The sequence below is a fragment of the Dermacentor albipictus genome, chromosome 1, assembly GCF_038994185.2.
Source record: "Dermacentor albipictus isolate Rhodes 1998 colony chromosome 1, USDA_Dalb.pri_finalv2, whole genome shotgun sequence".
Taxonomy (NCBI): domain Eukaryota; kingdom Metazoa; phylum Arthropoda; class Arachnida; order Ixodida; family Ixodidae; genus Dermacentor; species Dermacentor albipictus.
This window is the reverse complement of record NC_091821.1, coordinates 165,946,200-165,964,437: the sequence shown is the minus strand read 5'-3', so window position 1 is coordinate 165,964,437 and position 18,238 is coordinate 165,946,200. Positions and strand designations below refer to the sequence as shown.

At 46.1% G+C, this 18,238-nt stretch overlaps 1 protein-coding gene across 9 annotated transcripts in view; it reads left to right on the top strand.

The window, feature by feature from the left end:
- The window catches only part of LOC135911508 (cytochrome P450 3A5-like), a 197,435-nt gene that overhangs the window by 154,920 nt on the left and 24,277 nt on the right, over nt 1-18,238 (top strand). For 8 of the 9 annotated variants that reach the window (XM_065443843.1, XM_065443839.1, XM_065443864.1 and 5 more), the window contains 2 exons: nt 15,815-15,994; nt 17,406-17,595. In XM_065443843.1, the coding sequence (XP_065299915.1) occupies nt 15,815-15,994; nt 17,406-17,595 (370 nt within the window). Of the gene's footprint in view, nt 1-7,128; nt 7,197-15,814; nt 15,995-17,405; nt 17,596-18,238 lie in introns of those variants that run through there. The other variant, XM_065443880.1, reaches the window with a different exon arrangement.

Below are 18,238 nucleotides of genomic sequence, written 5' to 3'. Positions count from 1 at the left end.
AGTACGCAATTGCTGCCGGAGTACCATGCCACCCCCTCCCACCCCTTGACGCCCCGGGACCATGCGCGTGACGGAAGACAGCGCGCTGCCACGCCGCTTTCCGCCTTGGGCGTGCGAGATTGAGCCGCAAACTCGGCTCCCGTCGGGCGCGGCCTCGCAATCCGAAGTTGCTGCCGGAGAACAAACCGCCTCCCCTCCCTCCCCTCCTCCCGGGCCTTTCGGGCGACGGAAGACGACGCGTTTCCTTCCCGTTTTCACCCCTTGCGCACGCCAGATTGAGCCGCGATCGTCGGCTCCCTTCGCGCGTTTTGACTCGCACATACAACACACGCGCGCGACGATGGTGTTGTCGCCGTTGCACTTTATACGGAACATCACGGTGACGGCGACAGCACATATTCGCTTTCAGTGCTCAGATAATTGCTATCCCAATAAAAGTAAGATGCAGGAAAAGTGATCGAATAAGAGTGTGAGTGGGTGACTTCCAGTGGTTGTCCTGAAGCGAAAAGCGTGCAGGTGCAGATAGGATGTACGGTGCACGAAGGAATTGCTTGTGATAAAACTTATGGAACAGACCCAAGCTGGAGATTCGGTGACGAGACGAAAGCGTGTACAGATGAGATTGCGCTTTTAACGATGAAACGCTAATTTGGTATGAGTATGAAGAGTGAACGGATCTGATTGCGTGGTGGTGGATGGATTTATGCATTGTAAATAGATACGTTTGGTGTTGGCTCCAGATGGTTCCTCTGCATTCAAGTTTGGGGCTTAAGTCTGTTTTATAAGCGACGAGTTTAATGTGTTGTTGTGCGTGTCGTAGATCACGTTTCAGAAAGACCTGCGTTTTGTTAGCGGCGGAGCTGATGTTCGTGGTATGAGCCCACCAATCTATATTCCTGGAGAAGGTGATGTCCAGATTTTGAATTACTCGTCTGATTCAAGAGGTCTGCTAGCAGATAAGGAAATAATAAGAGATTCTGGCGCCGAGAGAAAGTAATTGTGGTACATTTATTTGGGTTTAGGGTGATTCAGCAGGTCAGTCTTCACATCAATCTTGTACACATTGTGAAGGTCCTCCTGCTGTGCATGTTGGTCACTGTTGCTGAGAATTGCTCGTTGGATGCAGTCGCCTGCGAACATCGAGATTTGGAAGCAGCCATTTTATTTTTTATGCTTTTTTTATTTACACTCCGCGCTCACAGCGAGTGGAGTTGTCACCTCCTTTCCCTTCTTGCCCGTTTTCGGCTTGGTGACCCTGAATGCTTTGTCAGCAATTGACGAAGCGGTTGCTGTACGCATCACTGTTTTGGTCTCTCTGGAATATTATAGATTTTCACCGGTTTCCGCTGGGAGACGCCACTCTCCTCTTTTCGGCGATGAAAGTGGAATTGGTCCAGAACCGCCCAGACCTGCCAGTGTCTGTGGGCGCTACTCCTAGAATCAGGAACTGCCGTCGGAGCGAAGCTGACAGCGATGACACCGAGCTGTACTCTACCTCTAGCGATGCCATTTCGGACGATGAAGGCTTCAAGGTCTACACACGACGAAAACCGAAAAAGACGGAATGTTAGCGGGTGCTCCGCATCAAGTAATTCCTGACACCCGGGCACTCCAAAGTCCTTTAGGTAAAGTGGCATCTACCGGGAACGTGTTCAAGCGCAGTGACACATGATAAAGGAATATCTCCCATAAGGCGAAGTTCCTTAAGGATGCGGGAAAGGAAATCGCGCATTGCGCATCTACTTTTCGAGCGGAAAAGGAGTTACTCTCGCACACAGCGTGCACAACTCGTCAATAGAAGGAAACCTGCCGCACAACTACGGTGCCCAATAAGTATTTTTTTTTTACTTTGCGGAAATGTTTTAATTTTAGCGGTAATGCGATTTGTCGAACAGTGAAGATTTACTCTAGCTAGAGTCTCAAACGTTTGCATCACGTCGATAGTGCCGCCATATTGAACTCCGGCAGTGTCATTTCCTGCGTCGTCTTTGGTGTGTTAGTATCGTGAAACCATCAATCGTTGCGCACGTGGGCCCACCTTCCGCGGTTGGCGGCTCGAAGGTACAGTGCTGAAGCAGTCAACACGAAGCATGCTCATGATGAGTGAACGTTTGATGTTTATTACTTTCGCCTTGGCTGTGTTTATTTCATCTAAAGGAGATCCGAGAGCGACAAGCGTCAGAGCAACTTCAAGTCTTGCTTCATCGCTAGCGTTTCGCTGAGCTGTGATGCAAATGCGCAGTTCTGTCACGCGATCACAATTGTGCGAATAAAACATTGAATAAAACGCGTTACGCCTGCACGCACGAAGGAAGTGCCAACAGAGGCGTGAAAAAGGACGACAGAAACGTGGCCAGCACCAGAATAAACAGCATGACAGCTATTCTACTACACTGTATCACAGCAAAACACCGACTGTGCTGGACCAACTTGAATCGCTGGACCAATTTAAATTGCTGCTAAGAACGCGAAAACGCGAATAAACTAAATATGCGCATTATAAGTAATCAACAACGAAAACAAAATGTTTTTGGGTTCTACAGTAGTCAAGTGCAATGTAAATACGCAGCTTTCTAAAATTTGTTTTCTCTTGCCGCTTTAACAAGCAGCACTACTTTTCTTGCGGCGTTCATCTCAGGAACCACCCAAGGAAGGTGCCGTGTGTCATCGGCGCAACTCTTTTCTGCAAAGGGTCTTTCAGAGTAACAAAAGGGGTTTACTGCAAAGGACTTTAGTTTTGGCCGTTTGTCAGGGGTATAAGTCGACTACGACTCACATGCCGAGAGTTCCGGAGCATACAATTCTCTGTTCCCGAGACGGCTACGGACAATCTCAACCGACTCAATAAACAAACTATCTCTGTTTATCTGAGGCTCTCGCTCCAGCCGAGATAAAAGACGTCCGAATTAATAACCGCAATTGTCCTCGGTAAGCACCCTGGACCTGTTGATGAAAATTACGCAGCTAGACGACATCAAAGTGCGCCGCCGCATTCCACAGAGCTTGGAAACCACTGCAGGCGTGGTTTCTGTGACAGTGGTCTGTGACAGTGTCTGTGACAGTGATCTGCCTATTTTGATTAAAACAACGACATACAGCATTGCCATAATAATAGCTCGTCGTATTGGCAAATCAACTTGCATGAAGCTCCTTTTCAAAGGTGCTGCCATCGCACATGAAGGTCGGCCATTTTCGTCATACTGTACAACCTTTCGTGCCCTAGCCCCTACAGTGTTGCAAATACAGAAAATTGGACACGTCAGTGCTGTCTGTAAGAACACAGGCCCACGGTGTTCCGAGTTGCATAGTTCTGACACTTGTCGTTCAAGGGACTTCAAGTGCTCCACCTGCAATGGTGCACACGATGCGACTTCGAAAGGTTACCCGTTCCAGAAAAATGAACAGAGGATATTGAGGCAGATGATTAGAGACCATTCGACACATAAAGAAGCTGCCAATAAAAAGGCGCCTACGTTCCCGGCACCGCAAGTCAAGAAAACACGTTGATATTTCTAAGGAAGTGCACAGTCCGGCGAAGACTGGTCGTCAACCGCCGACGTCATGCATTACCAGCGCAGATGAGAGAAGAACGTCCACCATCACTGATTCAAGTCAAGCATGGCCACCTCCACCGAAGCCACGCCAACTCGCAGAACCACGCATGCTACAGTTGTACCGAGCATTTCTTATGGGATTCCTACGCTAAAGCTCTCCCGTGCTTGCTAAAATGTACAAGTCAAATCTTCGAGAACTTCAGAGCATGAATCACAGGCACTACGCGTTTGCCTAGGCTTTCAGCGGAGAGCCTCAACAGCGGGAACCATTATAATGGCTCAGACCGTTCGATCACAACTTACATGAGCACCGACACGCTTAAGCCTCATATTCGTCATGTTTCATGGATGCAATCAAGCTCTTTTGCCTGCTTGCCAGAACGACGACCACAGGCGCCATTCTGTAACGTGGTCAGCATCCATCGTGCCTCCTACCATAGGGCTTCACATCCTCAGCATGTTAAATCTCAGCTTTGTGGTGTTTAAAACAACCTCAAGTGCACCTTATGGTTCCAGGGATAAGAAAGAAGACTCACCTGCCTACCTTGGCCTTGAAGCAAGCAGCTCTGGATTGTTTCACACTTTCTACTTTGACTGAGTCCACATATAAACGTATGGCCCTTCCACTCAGACCAGCTCCACCGGCACAGTGTTGATACTATCACGATAAATAAGCATCCGATACAAGATTTCTCACGTGACAACATCGACCTGTTCGGAGCTTCTTGCCTTCCGAGGTGCCGTTGAATATATTAACCACCAACCGGCTAATCAGTGGGCAATATTCTGCTACTTGAAGGTGACCTTACAATGCCTTCTGTCAGCTCTTCGTCGCGGGACCTGTGAATAACTCGTGTCTGAGATACGAAAAATGCACCATCATATGATCGCGAAAGGGCACGACGTCGTGTTTCAGTGGATGCCGGGCCACTGAGGTATTTCTGGCAATGACCTCGCTGACGAAGCTGCTAGGAAAGCACACTAAGGAGCAACCCTTGTTTCTGTGCCTTTATCGCGGACTGACGCGGCCCAACACTTAAGCAAGCTAGCGCACCGTATGACATTGCAGTAGTGACGCATATCTGAATTCACCCAACATCGATTGCATTCCCTCGACCCACCTATGCAACTGCGGTTTTTACCTGGGCTTCCGCGAAATGAGGAAACAACGCTGTGCCGCTTACGCATGGGCGTAGCATTTACGAATGCATACTCGTGTTTGTTTGGAATGGCTGATAGCGCCGAGTGCAATGCCTGCGGTGCCGAGGACACTATAGAATATCTACTGTGCTACTGCCCATCTTGTGAAAATGAAAGACACGACCTCTGTACAGCTCTATATCAGTTAGGTAGAAAGCCATTCACCTTGAACAAGATCTTGGGTCCATGGCCTCGCATATCGCAGCTACAAAAGGCCACAAAAGCGCTGCTGCGATATTTGAAAGCTACCGGATTGAGTCGCCGTCTGTGATCCGGACTGAGTGACCGATCGATATCCCCAGTGGACTTTCTCTTCGTCGTTTAATCGTTCCCTCCCCTTTTCCCTTTCCCCAGTGTAGGGTAGCCAGCCGGGCTCAGTCTTGCTTTACCTCCCTGCCTTTCATTTATGATTTGCTCTCTCTCTCCCTCTCTCTCTCTCTCGCAGAACCATGAGACACGACTTGTCCACCAACTAGGAATGACCCTACAGCAGGCCCTGTAGCAGTCCGCGCAGAAGGCCAGGATTTGCAAGTGCTCGCCATGCTGAGGTCACTCACGAATGTTATGCGTACATTACTGATGAACAGCCTGAATGCTCGCAGCGCACTGCAGGCACTGGACGCGATGAATCCAGTACTTGCAAGTCTTAATAGCATCATTTTCAGCATCACTTTTTCAGTGGAATGCTCGAGGCCTCAGATCAAGAATTTCCGATTTTCGACCTTCCATTTTCTCGAACAGATTTTCCATCGTCGTCGTTTGCGAACCAAACCTTCAAACTACAATCCAGTTGTCCGACTATGGAGCTTTCTCATCCACGAGGTGTAGTGTCCTCAGCAAGGTCATCGTTTATGTTCGGTGTGAACTCACTTACGTGCTACATTCAGTTTTGCCTCACGACGACGACCAATAAGATTATTTAACTGTGAAAACAAATAAACTTATAATAACTCTTCACGCTGCACATATTTCTCCAACCAGTTGTTTCGACAGGCCACGACTGGATGCTCTGTTATTCGCAGCACCTGGCCCTCGGATATTTAGAGGAGATTTTAACGCACACCAACTGCTCTGGGAGAGTTTGAAGAAGGACTCCAAGGGAAAAAAACTAGTAGCGTTTGCCTCGGATCAAGAGCTTTGTTGTATCAATGACGGCAGCTCAACATATTTACAGGAACCTACAGCAGTTGTCTGGAGTTGACTTTCGTCTCTTGGTGTCTTCGAAGCAATGTAAAGTTCTCTCAGACATATAAACCCATGGAAGGGATGACGTTCCTACGTGTTTGAAAATCAAAAGAGTGGCCAAGTCGCTGTCTACTGCCCTCCGTAGGAAAAACTGAACGAAGTTCAGGTCCCTTATGGAAGATGAACGTCAAGAAGTCAACCCGCCATTCCTGGAGAATCAGATTTGAAATACACTGCAAGGGACTATGTTCCCTTTTAGGCCTTCTCCAAAGTATACGGAATACGAAGGTACATTAGAAAGGCTTCGAGCGATTCGCCCACAAGCAGAAAGAAGATACAGGCGCACCAAATGTATTTGCAATCTGAGGGAGGAGAGGCAGATCCAAAAGAAAATCCAGCGCCGCATCGATACGTTGCAACAAAAGTGGACAATCTTATGCGAGTCTCTGGATCCTATTAAGCCTCTGTCCCAATATGGAGAACTCCGCGTGGCTTACAATTGTCTCCGCAACAGCGCCATCGTTTTAAGTCTATTTCCGTGCACCAAGGACGACGTGAGATCGGCGATGCTGAGGACTTCTGCTTAGGAATAGCTGCTTGCCGTCACTGCCTCTATTAACACTACGTGATGTTGCGGCATCCCAGGACTCCTTCATGTGTCTCATGTTCTCTATGGAGGAGCTAGAAGCTGCGCTGGCGACTTGTAGGAAGTCATCATCGCCTGAGCCGGACGGAATCACATACAATACACTTGGAAACCTTGGTCAAAAAGCCCGCAGTGCACTCTTGAAGAGATCCGTTGTCCGGGACGCCAGGGCAACGGATCCATCGTCTTGGATCCGTTGTATTGGACGCCACATATTTCATATATGAAAAAGGGGTTGCAATAGCCCATGTGGGCTCGGTAGTTGTGCCATGACACAGCCTCCTCATCCACTGACTTTCGCAGTGCAGGTACTCGTGCCTACCTTCCCCTACGTCTTGCTAGCACTCTTCAACGTTTTACGGGTCGTCCTACCAGAGCTGGAAATGCCGTTCTACAACGGGAACTACAGAGCCTTTGTTCTGAGCGCCTCGGAAGCGTCGATGAAAGCCGCGCTCCCTCACTGGATCCTCGACACCGGATGGAAAACGCAAACGACAGCGACAACATCGCTCCTGCCAGCGTATAAAGAGCACCGCCTCCCGCCCGCGCTTTGTGGGCTCGGTAGCTGTGCTATGACACAGCCTTCTCATCCGCTGACTTTCTGAATACAGGTCAGTAAACCATGCTGCCTTTTTGCTAAAAAAACGAACAACTACTGTCTGGTACAGCTGCCGAGCCTGCAGTGTTGCATTTTTGTCGCTGGTGAATGTTTTGGTGTTACTAAATCCCTCCTGCTCTTGTCGGGCAATATAGAGACGAACTCTGGTCCTGACAAATTGGACTGTATTCTTGCCAAGCTGGAGACATTGTCAACCGGTCAAGACCAAATAATCGCCGATGTACAGGACCTTAAACGTCAAATGCGTTCTACTGACATAACCATTTCTGATTTGAGCAAGCGCGTAGCAGACCTAGAAAGTGTTTTCCAGAGTGTCTCTACTCTTAAAATCAATCTACAGTCTGCCCAATCTGTGCCCGCTAAGACTGCTGCTTTTGTTACTAACCTTGAAGCTCGGTTAGATGACGCAGAAAATAGATCACACCACAAGAATTTGATATTCTATGGCCTTTCGGATTCTAATTCGCGCGAAACATTCGTCGAATTGCGAGAATTCCTATTCCGCCATTGTCGTGACAAAATACAGATAACCTTGGAGCCATGTCAAATTGAGCGTGCACATCGTTTGGGCCGCTACGAAGTACGTCGTCAGCGGCCGATTATAGTGAAATTTTTGTCCTCTAAAACAAAAGAGACTGTCCTCTTAAATGGGCCCAATTAAAGGGCACCGATTTTAGCATCGGCGAAAAGTTTTCACTTCCGATTCGTAAAGCACGCAAACACCTTGTTCCGTTTGCAAAAGTAGAAACAGGAACTTTCTCCCTACGTTACAATACACTGTTTCTCGGAAAGAAACGCTACACCCTTTATGCTAGAAACGGTTACAGAAATAGCACAGCGCTATCCTCGCCATCGTCACATATCTAATCTTTGCAATACCGCCCCTCGAGAGAATATTTGCTCTCGGTTATCTATACCAACATACGCAGCTTGCTTTCAAAGAGCGACCTTGTGTCCAGCCTCGTGTCTTCAACAGGCAGCAACCTGCTCGTCTTGACAGATTTGGCTGACTGATAATATAAGCGACGCTGAAGTTCTTTGCAACATACCAAACTTTAATCTTTTCCGTGCTGATCGCACTAGCTCTCCCGGGGGTGGCGTCCTTATTGCTGCAAGCAATCAGCTACAGTGTTCCCACATCAATATCTCATTAGACCTTGAAATATTATGGCTCCTTTATCACACCACACCTGTATCTATATCAATTGGAGTTTGTTATAGACCCCCTGATAATAGCCCCGAATCCCCCCGTAAATTGCACAACATTTGAAACGAACTTAAAAATAGACACCCTAAGGCACACATCCTTCTTTTTGGAGATTTCAACTATCCTGGCATAAATTGGTGTGCCCCTCATCGACCTATATTTAGACCGGATGAATCCCGCGAATTTATGGATGTCTGCTTTAATTTTCATCATCATCATCAGCAGCAGCAGCAGCAGCAGCAGCAGCAGCAGCAGCAGCAGCATCAGCCTGGTTATGCCCACCGCAGGGCAAATGCCTCTCCCATACTTCTCCATCTACCCCAGTCATGTACTAATTGTGGCCATGCTGTCCCTGCAAACTTCTTAATCTCATCCACCCACCTAACTTTCTGCCGCCCCCGGCTACGCTTCCCTTCCCTTGGAATCCAGTTCGTAACCCTTAATGACCATCAGTTATCTTCCCTCCTCATTACATGTCCTGCCCATGCGCATTTCTTTTTCTTGATTTCAACTAAGATATCATTAACTCGCGTTTGTTCCCTCAAATCTGCTCTTTTCTTATCCCCTAACGTTACGCCCATCATCCTTCTCTCCATAGCTCGTTGCGTCATCCTCAATTTAAGTAGAACCCTTTTCGTAAGCCTCCAGGTTTCTGCCCCGTACGTGATTACTTGTAAGACACAGCTGTTATACACTTTTCTCTTGAGGGATAATGGCAACCTGCTGTTCATGATCAGAGAATGCCTGCCAAACGCACCCCAGCCCATTCTTATTCTTCTGATTATTTCAGTCTCATGATCCGGATCCGCGGTCACTACCTGCCCTAAGTAGACGTATTCCCTTACCACTTCCACTGCCTCGCTACCTATCGAAAGCTGCTGTTCTATTCCGAGACTGTTAAACATTACTTTAGTTTTCTGCAGATTAATGTTTAGACCCACCTTTCTGCTTTGCCTCTCCAGGTCAGTGAGCATGCATTGCACTTGGTCCCCTGAGTTACTAAGCAAGACAATATCATCAGCGAATCGCAAGTTACTAAGGTATTCTCCATTAACTTTTATCCCCATTTCTCCCCAATCCAGGTCTCTGAATACCTCCTGTAAACACGCTGTGAATAGCGTTGGAGAGATCGTATCTCCCTGCCTGACGCCTTTCTTTATTGGGATTTTGTTGCATTCTTTATGGAGGATTACGGTCGTTGTGGAGCTGCTATAGATATCTTTCAGTATTATTACATACGGCTCGTCTAGACCCTGATTCTGTAACGCCTCCATAACTGCTGAGGTTTCGACTGAATCAAACGCTTTCTCGTAATCAATCAAAGCTACATATAAGGGTTGGTTATATTCCGCACATTTCTCTATCACCTGATTGATAGTGTGAATATGGTCTATTGTTGAGTAGCCTTTACGGAATCCTGCTTGGTCCTTTGGTTGACAGAAGTCTAAGGTGTTTCTGATTCTATTTGCGATTATATTACTAAATACTTTGTAGGCAACGGACAGTAAGCTGATCGGTCTATAATTTTTCAAGTCATTGGCGTCCCCTTTCTTATGGATTAGGATTATATTAGCGTTCTTCCAAGATTCCGGTATGCTCGAGGTCATGAGGCATTGCGTATACAGGGTAGCCAGATTGCTGTTACCAAATCTGCTGTTACCTGATCCTCCCCAGCTGCCTTCCCCCTCTGCAAAGCTCCCAAGGTTTTCTTTACTTTTTCCGGCGTTACTTGTGGGATTTCAAGCTCCTCTAGACTATTCTCTCTTCCATTATCGTCGTGGGTGCCACTGGGGCTGTATAAATCTCTATAGAACTCCTCAACCACTTGAACTATCTCATCCATATTAGTAATGATATTATCGGCTTTGTCTCTTAACACATAGATCTGATTCTTGCCTATTCCTAGTTTCTTCTTCACTGCTTTTGGGCTTCCTTCATTCCTGAGAGCATGTTCAATTCTATCCATATTATACTTCCTTATGTCAGCTGTCTTACGTTTGTTGATTAATTTCGAAAGTACTGCCAGTTAAATTCTAGCTGTAGAGTTAGAGGCTTCCATACATTGGCGTTTCTTGATCAGATCTTACTGATAGCTTGCTAGTATCCTGTCTAACGGAGTTGCCGCCGATTTCTATTGCACACTCCTTAATGATGTCCATAAGATTGTCGTTCAATGCTTCAACACTAAGGTCCTCTTCCTGAGTTAAAGCCGAATACCTGTTCTGTAGCTTGATCCGGAATTTCTCTATTTTCCCTCTTACCGCTAACTCATTGATCGGCTTCTTATGTACCAGTTTCTTCCGTTCCCTCCTCAAGTCTAGGCTAATTCGAGTTTTTAAAATCCTATGGTCACTGCAGCGCACCTTGCCGAGCAAGTCCACGTCTTTTATGGTGCCAGGGTTAGCGCAGAGTATAAGGTCTATTTCACTTCTAGTCTCGCCATTCGGGCTCGTGCACGTCCACTTTCGGCTATACCGCTTGCGGAAGAAGGTATTCATTATCCGCACATTATTGTGTTCTGCAAACTGTACTAATAACTCTCCCCTGCTATTCCTAGAGCCTATGCCATATTCCTCCACTGACTTGTCTCCAGCCTGCTTCTTGCCTACCCTGGTATTGAAGTCGCCCATCAGTATTGTGTATTTTGTTTTGACTTTACCCATCGCCGATTCCACGTCTTCGTAGAAGCTTTCGACTTCCTGGTCATCATGACTGGATGTAGGGCCGTAGACCTGTACGACCTTCAATTTGTACCTCTTAAGTTTCACAACAAGACCTGCCCCTCTCTCGTTAATGCTATAGACTTCATGTATGTTACCAGCTATATCCTTATTAATCAGGAATCCGACTCCTAGTTCTCGTCTCTCCGCTAAGCCGCGGTATCACAGGACGTGCCCGCTTTTTAGCACTGTATATGCTTCTTTTGTCGTAACTTCACTGAACCCTATTATATCCAATTTACTGCCCTCTAATTCCTCCGATAGCACTGGTAGACTCGCCTCTCTAGATAACGTTCCAACGTTAAACGTTGCCAGGTTCAGATTCCAATGGCGGCCTGTTCGGACCCAGGTATTCTTAGCACCCTCTGCTGCGTCACAGGTCTGACCGCCGCCGTGGTCAGTTGCTTCGCAGCTGCTGGTGTCAAATCGAACCCCGGCCCTCAGTCCCCAGGTTACATTTTAACCTAGCCCAACTAGTAACACAGCCTACACGCATCGCCGGAGATACTGCTAACATTCTGGACCTCATACTATCAGCAACCCCGACAGCCTCAATGCTATCACTTATCTCCGTGAAATCAGTGGTCATAAAGTTATGCGTGCATGCTTTAACGTCACTCCAATAACAAAAGCAACATCCCAAAAAACAATTTCTCTTTACAACAAAGGAAACTGTGAGGCTTTCAACGCGGAATCGGAGGCCTTTTTTCCATCATATCAGGAGTCATTTGACGAACAAGACATCCACACAAACTGGTCAATGTTTAAACATAAAATGAATGAATTGACTAATAAATATATCCCCAAATGCAGCTTCCGCGCTAACAACCGCAAGCCATGGTTCACCAAGACTCTTGGAAGATTAGAAAATAAAAAGAAACGCCTTTTACGAAGTGCTATACTGAGCAGAACAGACTGCCCATGGGAAAAATACTACGCTGCTAAAAAGGCGAATTTGGTCACAGTAAAAAACGCTAAACGTTCATTTTATCATATCGACTTGCCGAACATACTTACAGATAACCCGACTAAATTCTGTCAGCTTTTAAACCCCCAATCTTCGCGCGTTGTTACCCTGACTGACGATTCTGGACGCATTATTTCGGACGTTGAGTGTGCTAACATATTTAATTCCGCCTTCGCATCTGTATTCACTAAAGAACAAGAACCACCACCCCTCATGACAGCCAGTGACCCCACAACTGCAATGCCAGCCATTAGGTTCTCAGAAACCGGCATATGCCTTCTTATAGAGAAGTTAAAGCTTTCTTCATCTACCGGCATTGATGAAATCAACACAAATGTCTTAAAAAACTCGCCGTACGTCTGCCAAGTTTTTATGCTCGCTGTTCTCACAGTCCATTTCTACAGGTATCGTACCCCACGACTAAAAAGTGTGGAAGGTCGGCGCCGTCCACAAATTGGGTAAAAAAGGTTCACCACTAACTACCGCCCCATATCACTAATCAGCATACCCTGCATGCTCATGGAACACGTCATTTACTCTTTATCAATGCAGTTTCTAGACTCAGATAATTTCTTTCATTCATCACAGCATGGATTTCGTAAAGGATACTTCTGTGAAACTCAACTAGCCATTTTTGTTCATGACCTGCATGCCAACCTTGACGCTACCCGCCGTGGTTGCTCAGTGGCTATGGTGTTAGGCTGCTGAGCACGAGATCGCGGGATCGAATCCCGGCCACGGCGGCCGCATTTCGATGGGGGCGAAAGGCGAAAACACCCGTGTGCTTAGATTTGGGTGCACGTTAAAGAACCCCAGGAGGTCGAAATTTCCGGAGTCCCCCACTACGGCGTGCCTCATAATCAGAAAGTGGTTTTGGCACGTAAAACCCCATAATAAAAAATATAAACCTTGACGCTAACCTCCAAACTGACGCAATTTTTCTCGACTTTGCTAAGGCATTTGACGAGGTACCCATAACCGCCTATTTCTGAAACTTTCCGACCTAAACTTGCATTGTGACGTACTAGCTTGGATAAAAGAATTCTTGACTCACCGCTCCCAATCAATCGTCATCAATAAACAAATGTCTTACTTATTACCAGTTTCCTCATGAGTGCCCCAAGCATCCGTCCTAGAGCTTTTTTTGTTTTTAATTTATATTAACGACTTACCTCAGGAATTAGATTGCCATATTCGGGTGTTTGCTGACAATTGCGTTATTTACAAAACAATTACTGACATCTTTAACCAGCACTCCCTACAAGATAACCTAAATCTGGTACAAAACTGGTGCAACGACTGGCTAATGACACTTAATATAAACATATGCAAATATATTTCTTTCCACCGTCACAGTAATCCTCTCCCTTTTCCCTACACTATCTCTAACGTTCCTATCGACCCTGTTCAATCATATAAATATCTCGGTATTCATCTTAGTCATGATCTTACGTGGAATAGCCATATCGCGAACATTATTTCATCTGCTAACAAAACGCTTAGCTTCTTAAAGCGTCGACTCTGCCCCCCAGCATGTTAAGCTGCTCGCATACAAATCACTAGTTCGATCAAAATTAGAATACACATCGCCCATCTGGTTTCCGAAACAAGTATACCTTACTAATTCACTTGAATCAATTCAAAACAGGGCAACTAGATTCATTCACTCCTCTTAGTTTTTTCATATCAGCATATCATCTCTGAAATCGCAGTCCAACCTACCTACTCTTGCACTTCGTCGCCACGTTGCTAGTTTATGCTTATTTAATAAATTATTTTATTCCGAGCTATCACAGGAACTCTACATCTGTCCTCCACCACCACGCTTCTCTCTTCGCACCGGACATCAGCAGCAGGTATCGCGACCACGAGCCCGCACAGTTTTTCTTCATCATTGCTTACATGCTTCATCATTGCTTACATGCTTACATCGATGGGTCGGCCATGCACTCCAGCCGCTGCAGTATTTGTCCCAGAAAAAATCTACAGTGATAAAATTCAGAACATCGCACTTAACAACAACGACGGCTGTGAAACTTGCAGCTCTGCGTGCCGTTATTCAATTGATCGATCAGGAAACGCCCCAGAAATGGTCCACCTGTGATTCTAAGGCCGCCCTCCAGAGTTTGCTTTCTGCATTACGCCGTGGACCCCATGAACGACTTGTCGCGCATAAACGTGAAATTTACCATCGGGTAGGTGAGACAGGACTTGACATCGTATTTCAATGCTTTGCACGTCATTGTGGCATCCTTGGAAATAATCAAGCAGACGTAGCCACTCGATCTTAACATAACAGTGCCGATTGCTTCCCTATCCCGCTGTCAAGAACAGATGCAGCGGGGAAGCTCCGTGCGCTTGCTCGATAGCTTACGTTGTTCCAATGGAATTCGGCAGACTTCGGCAGACAAACGGCGCTGGTTTTTAAACCAGCGCCGTTGTTCCCTGGATCCTGATCTGAAGCTCCATCTTACACATTTTATTACCACAGCGGGAGGTAACTCTCATATGTCGCCTATGGCTTGGAGTAGCTTTTACCAATGCGTACTCTTACCTCATCGGAATGGTCACCACGTCCAGGTGAAGTTTGCGGGTGCAAAGAGACGATAGCGCACTTTCTGTGTGATTGTCGTCGTTTCCATGCACAAAGGAAAGTCATCAGCACCACGCTCGACAGGATTACGAAACGTCCCCTAACGTTAGGCAGAATTTTTGGACCCTGGTCCCAGCCGAGGTCGGCACAAACTGCTTTAAAAGCGCTAGTGTGCTTTTTAAAGAAAACGGGACTCATTGAACAACTCTAGAATATGCGAACTGATGCATTCCTTTTTTTCTTTTTTTAATATTCTCTTGTTTTCTTAGCTTTTTTGCCGTTACCCCATCCCCCTGTGCACAGTAGCCAACCGGACACTTCATCTGGTTAACCTCTCTGCCTTTCACCTCTTGTTTTCCTTCCTTCCTTGCCGCATTGACCCATAATCACACAACTGGTAGGTATTTTTTCCTTGCAAGTGCATTTCTGACTAGTAAAAATGGCACCCGAAACAGTCGGCCACAAAAATGTATGGAACACGGTATTTGCGATGAAACTGAGTTCCCGCGAGGTCATGGGCACAGAGCCCCGAATTTGGAATTTCAGTGCGTAATTGTATGGTGTAAGTTGCGCTGCTTAGGTAGCGCACGTAGGGACACTAACACATCAGCAAGAAACGCACGCGGACCGTTTATGTCTCAGCGTGCGTGTGTGTTCTACTTCGCAAGCGTAATAATACACAACATAGTCATGCCATGCCAACTATCGCCCATCTAATCACCTATGAACGTTATTTCAGAGAGGAGTAGTCCTTGTGACCTACACAATGATCCAATAAATTAGAAGTGCCATGCCTTAACAGATCAGAAACCCACATTTGTTTTAGAAAACGTGTCCCGTAAACTTTTGTGGCCAACCGTAGATATTTTACATGCCATGATGTTACACTACCATAAATTTCTAATGTATATGCTATATAATTTACGATACGAATCATGTTGGTGCCCTATTTTGATGGTCTACGACACGGGCTTCGAAGCCGAGAGCGTGCGAGCTTAAGTATCACATTGTTACGAAAACTTATTTTATTTCTTACATGTTTACGCACACAAATGGATGCTTTGGGCGGCTCATAGGTTTGTGTAAAATATTACTTTATTGTAATTTTCTTTCCCACTCTCAGATGGATTCCTCTCCATGGTCAATCCTTGTAGCGTTCACAGTTGTGGCAGCTACTGTTGTGATTATCTGGCTGCTGAAGAGAAAGTATGACCACAACTTCTTCCGAAGGCACGGAATTCCAGGGCCGGAGCCAGAGCTTATCTTGGGCAACTATGGACAACTGGGCAAAGATCGCATCAAGGTCATTAAAATCATAACACGGCGCCTGATGATAGCAGTCTTGTCAGAGCTGTCTCTGTATATGCACAGCTAAATATGCCAGTTGCTGAAGCACAAAAGTACAGTAAACCACAAAAGTTTACGGAACAGGAAATCTGAAACCAGTAGGCCTATATGTGAATAACATTCTGATGCTTGATTTTACTGACTACTGTTAGAGGCTGCTCGGAAATTGAACGTTTTCTGAGATCCCGTGGTCCGTAAACTTTCGTGGATGACTGTACGTTTAAATTAGCACCGGGCTAGCCACAAAGTAACAAGAAAAACAACGAAATAAGCAATAAGCTAAAGACGTTCTATTTTCTGGTACCTTTGCATGTCGCTGTTCGCTATATGATGTTGTGTTTGTTCACATATAGGGGGTGAAGTAATTAAAGTGATTATAACCTATACTGGCCAGAGCCAACGTGTACATATGCTCTTGGCGGTGCACAGACAGCGATTATCGCTTGACATTTCTGATGATGGTCACGCATCAGTGTGAGGAAAATGTGATGCGAGCACCATGTGTCGTGAAGCTTCAAAATTTGTAGGTTCTGCGCAATAGTTTGGTTTAGCGCTGCTAAATGAACTGAAACCTGGTAGAAATATTTGAACCCATTAAAGGGAAAATAAATAAATAAATGAAACAGTAGGAGTCAGCCGGTTGACCTCCTCTCTTGGCTGTGCGGTGGGAATTTTTTGGATTATCCGCACACAGGTTGTTGTCGATGTGAAATGGCTTTTTCACGTGCATATTTAGCTAAAAAAACAGTTCCCATGGCAGCAGGACATGCCAGCTGGACATAATACCCCATTGGAAACGCGCACAGGCCGTGAGTACCTTACTACCATCTGCGTACCACTGCTCCTCGTTTCCCTTGAGTGGGAGACTATCGAGTTTCATGATGTCGCTGTTTCCGCGTTTAACGTATAGAAACAAAACAAAACAAAAAAGAAACCCGTCCATTTATGGAATCGCATTCATTAATGGTATTTGGTTATAGCATTCGTTCACTAATGAAACCTCAATTTTCTTAAGAGCTATCAGCTACTTTGTGTGCCCCGGTCTCTCCCTCTCTTTATCCTCTTAAACATTAACCTGAAAAGGTCAGCTCAGCGTTCCCACATCTCCATATAGGATGTCCCGTCGTTGCTTTTGCTTTGCTTTTGCCTTTTTATAGCTTCCTCTACAAATTTTATCATTATACTAAGCATAGAAAATGTCGCTAATGTTTCTTTAGTTTTCGATGTAATTAGTAAATGAAATGAACTCTCGTCAATTCGCTTGTATTTTGCAACTTGTTTGGCAAAAAAGGCGCACGGCAAAATTATCAGGTCTTTTCAGGACATTTTCCTGCGTTTCTCGCTCACGTGCGCGGCTGTTTGCGCAGGTGATGGACAGCTGGGTGCAGAAGTATGGCAAAGTGTTCGGTTACTACATGGCCGAGATTCCCTACGTGATCATCAGTGACCTAGATATGATCAAAGAGTGTTTTGTCAAGCAAATGCAGATCTTCCACGAGAGGCCGCCGATGCTGATACCCGTGGAGCCTCTCTTGAGCAGCTTGCTCTACGTCACAGGTGAGGTCGCTCGCGTTCGAAGCAATGAATAATGGCTGCAACCGCCGCTTTTTGAGTTGTGCTTAGGCCTTGCCGGTTGACTTGACTATTTGTACACCTCCAAGAGTCGTTTCGCATTAAAAGAAAAGAGGTATTTTCAGCCACCCGCCGTTAAATTCTTTAACGTGCACCTAAATCTAAATACAGTAACTTGCCCGGACTTTGCTGACCGTAATTGCTGGATGCTGTTGCCTTGCCGAATAGTTCAACACATGACAGCATACCTACAAGCAGTCGGCTTACACGTACATCTATCTGTATGGGTCCCCTGCAGGTGTGCTGGTCAGTGGCGTAGCAAGAAAATTCGTTCGGAGGGGGGCGGGGGGGCACTCGTTCCAGCTCGGCTTGCTCCTTATAGAATTTGTGGAGGGATAAAATACATAAATACATTATCCCTCAAGAGAAAAGTGTATAATAGCTGTGTCTTACCAGTACTCACCTACGGGGCAGAAACCTGGAGGCTTACGAAAAGGGTTCTACTCAAATTGAGGACGACGCAACGAGCTATGGAAAGAAGAATGATAGGTGTAACCTTAAGGGATAAGAAAAGAGCAGATTGGGTGAGGGAACAAACGCGAGTTAATGACATCTTAGTTGAAATCAA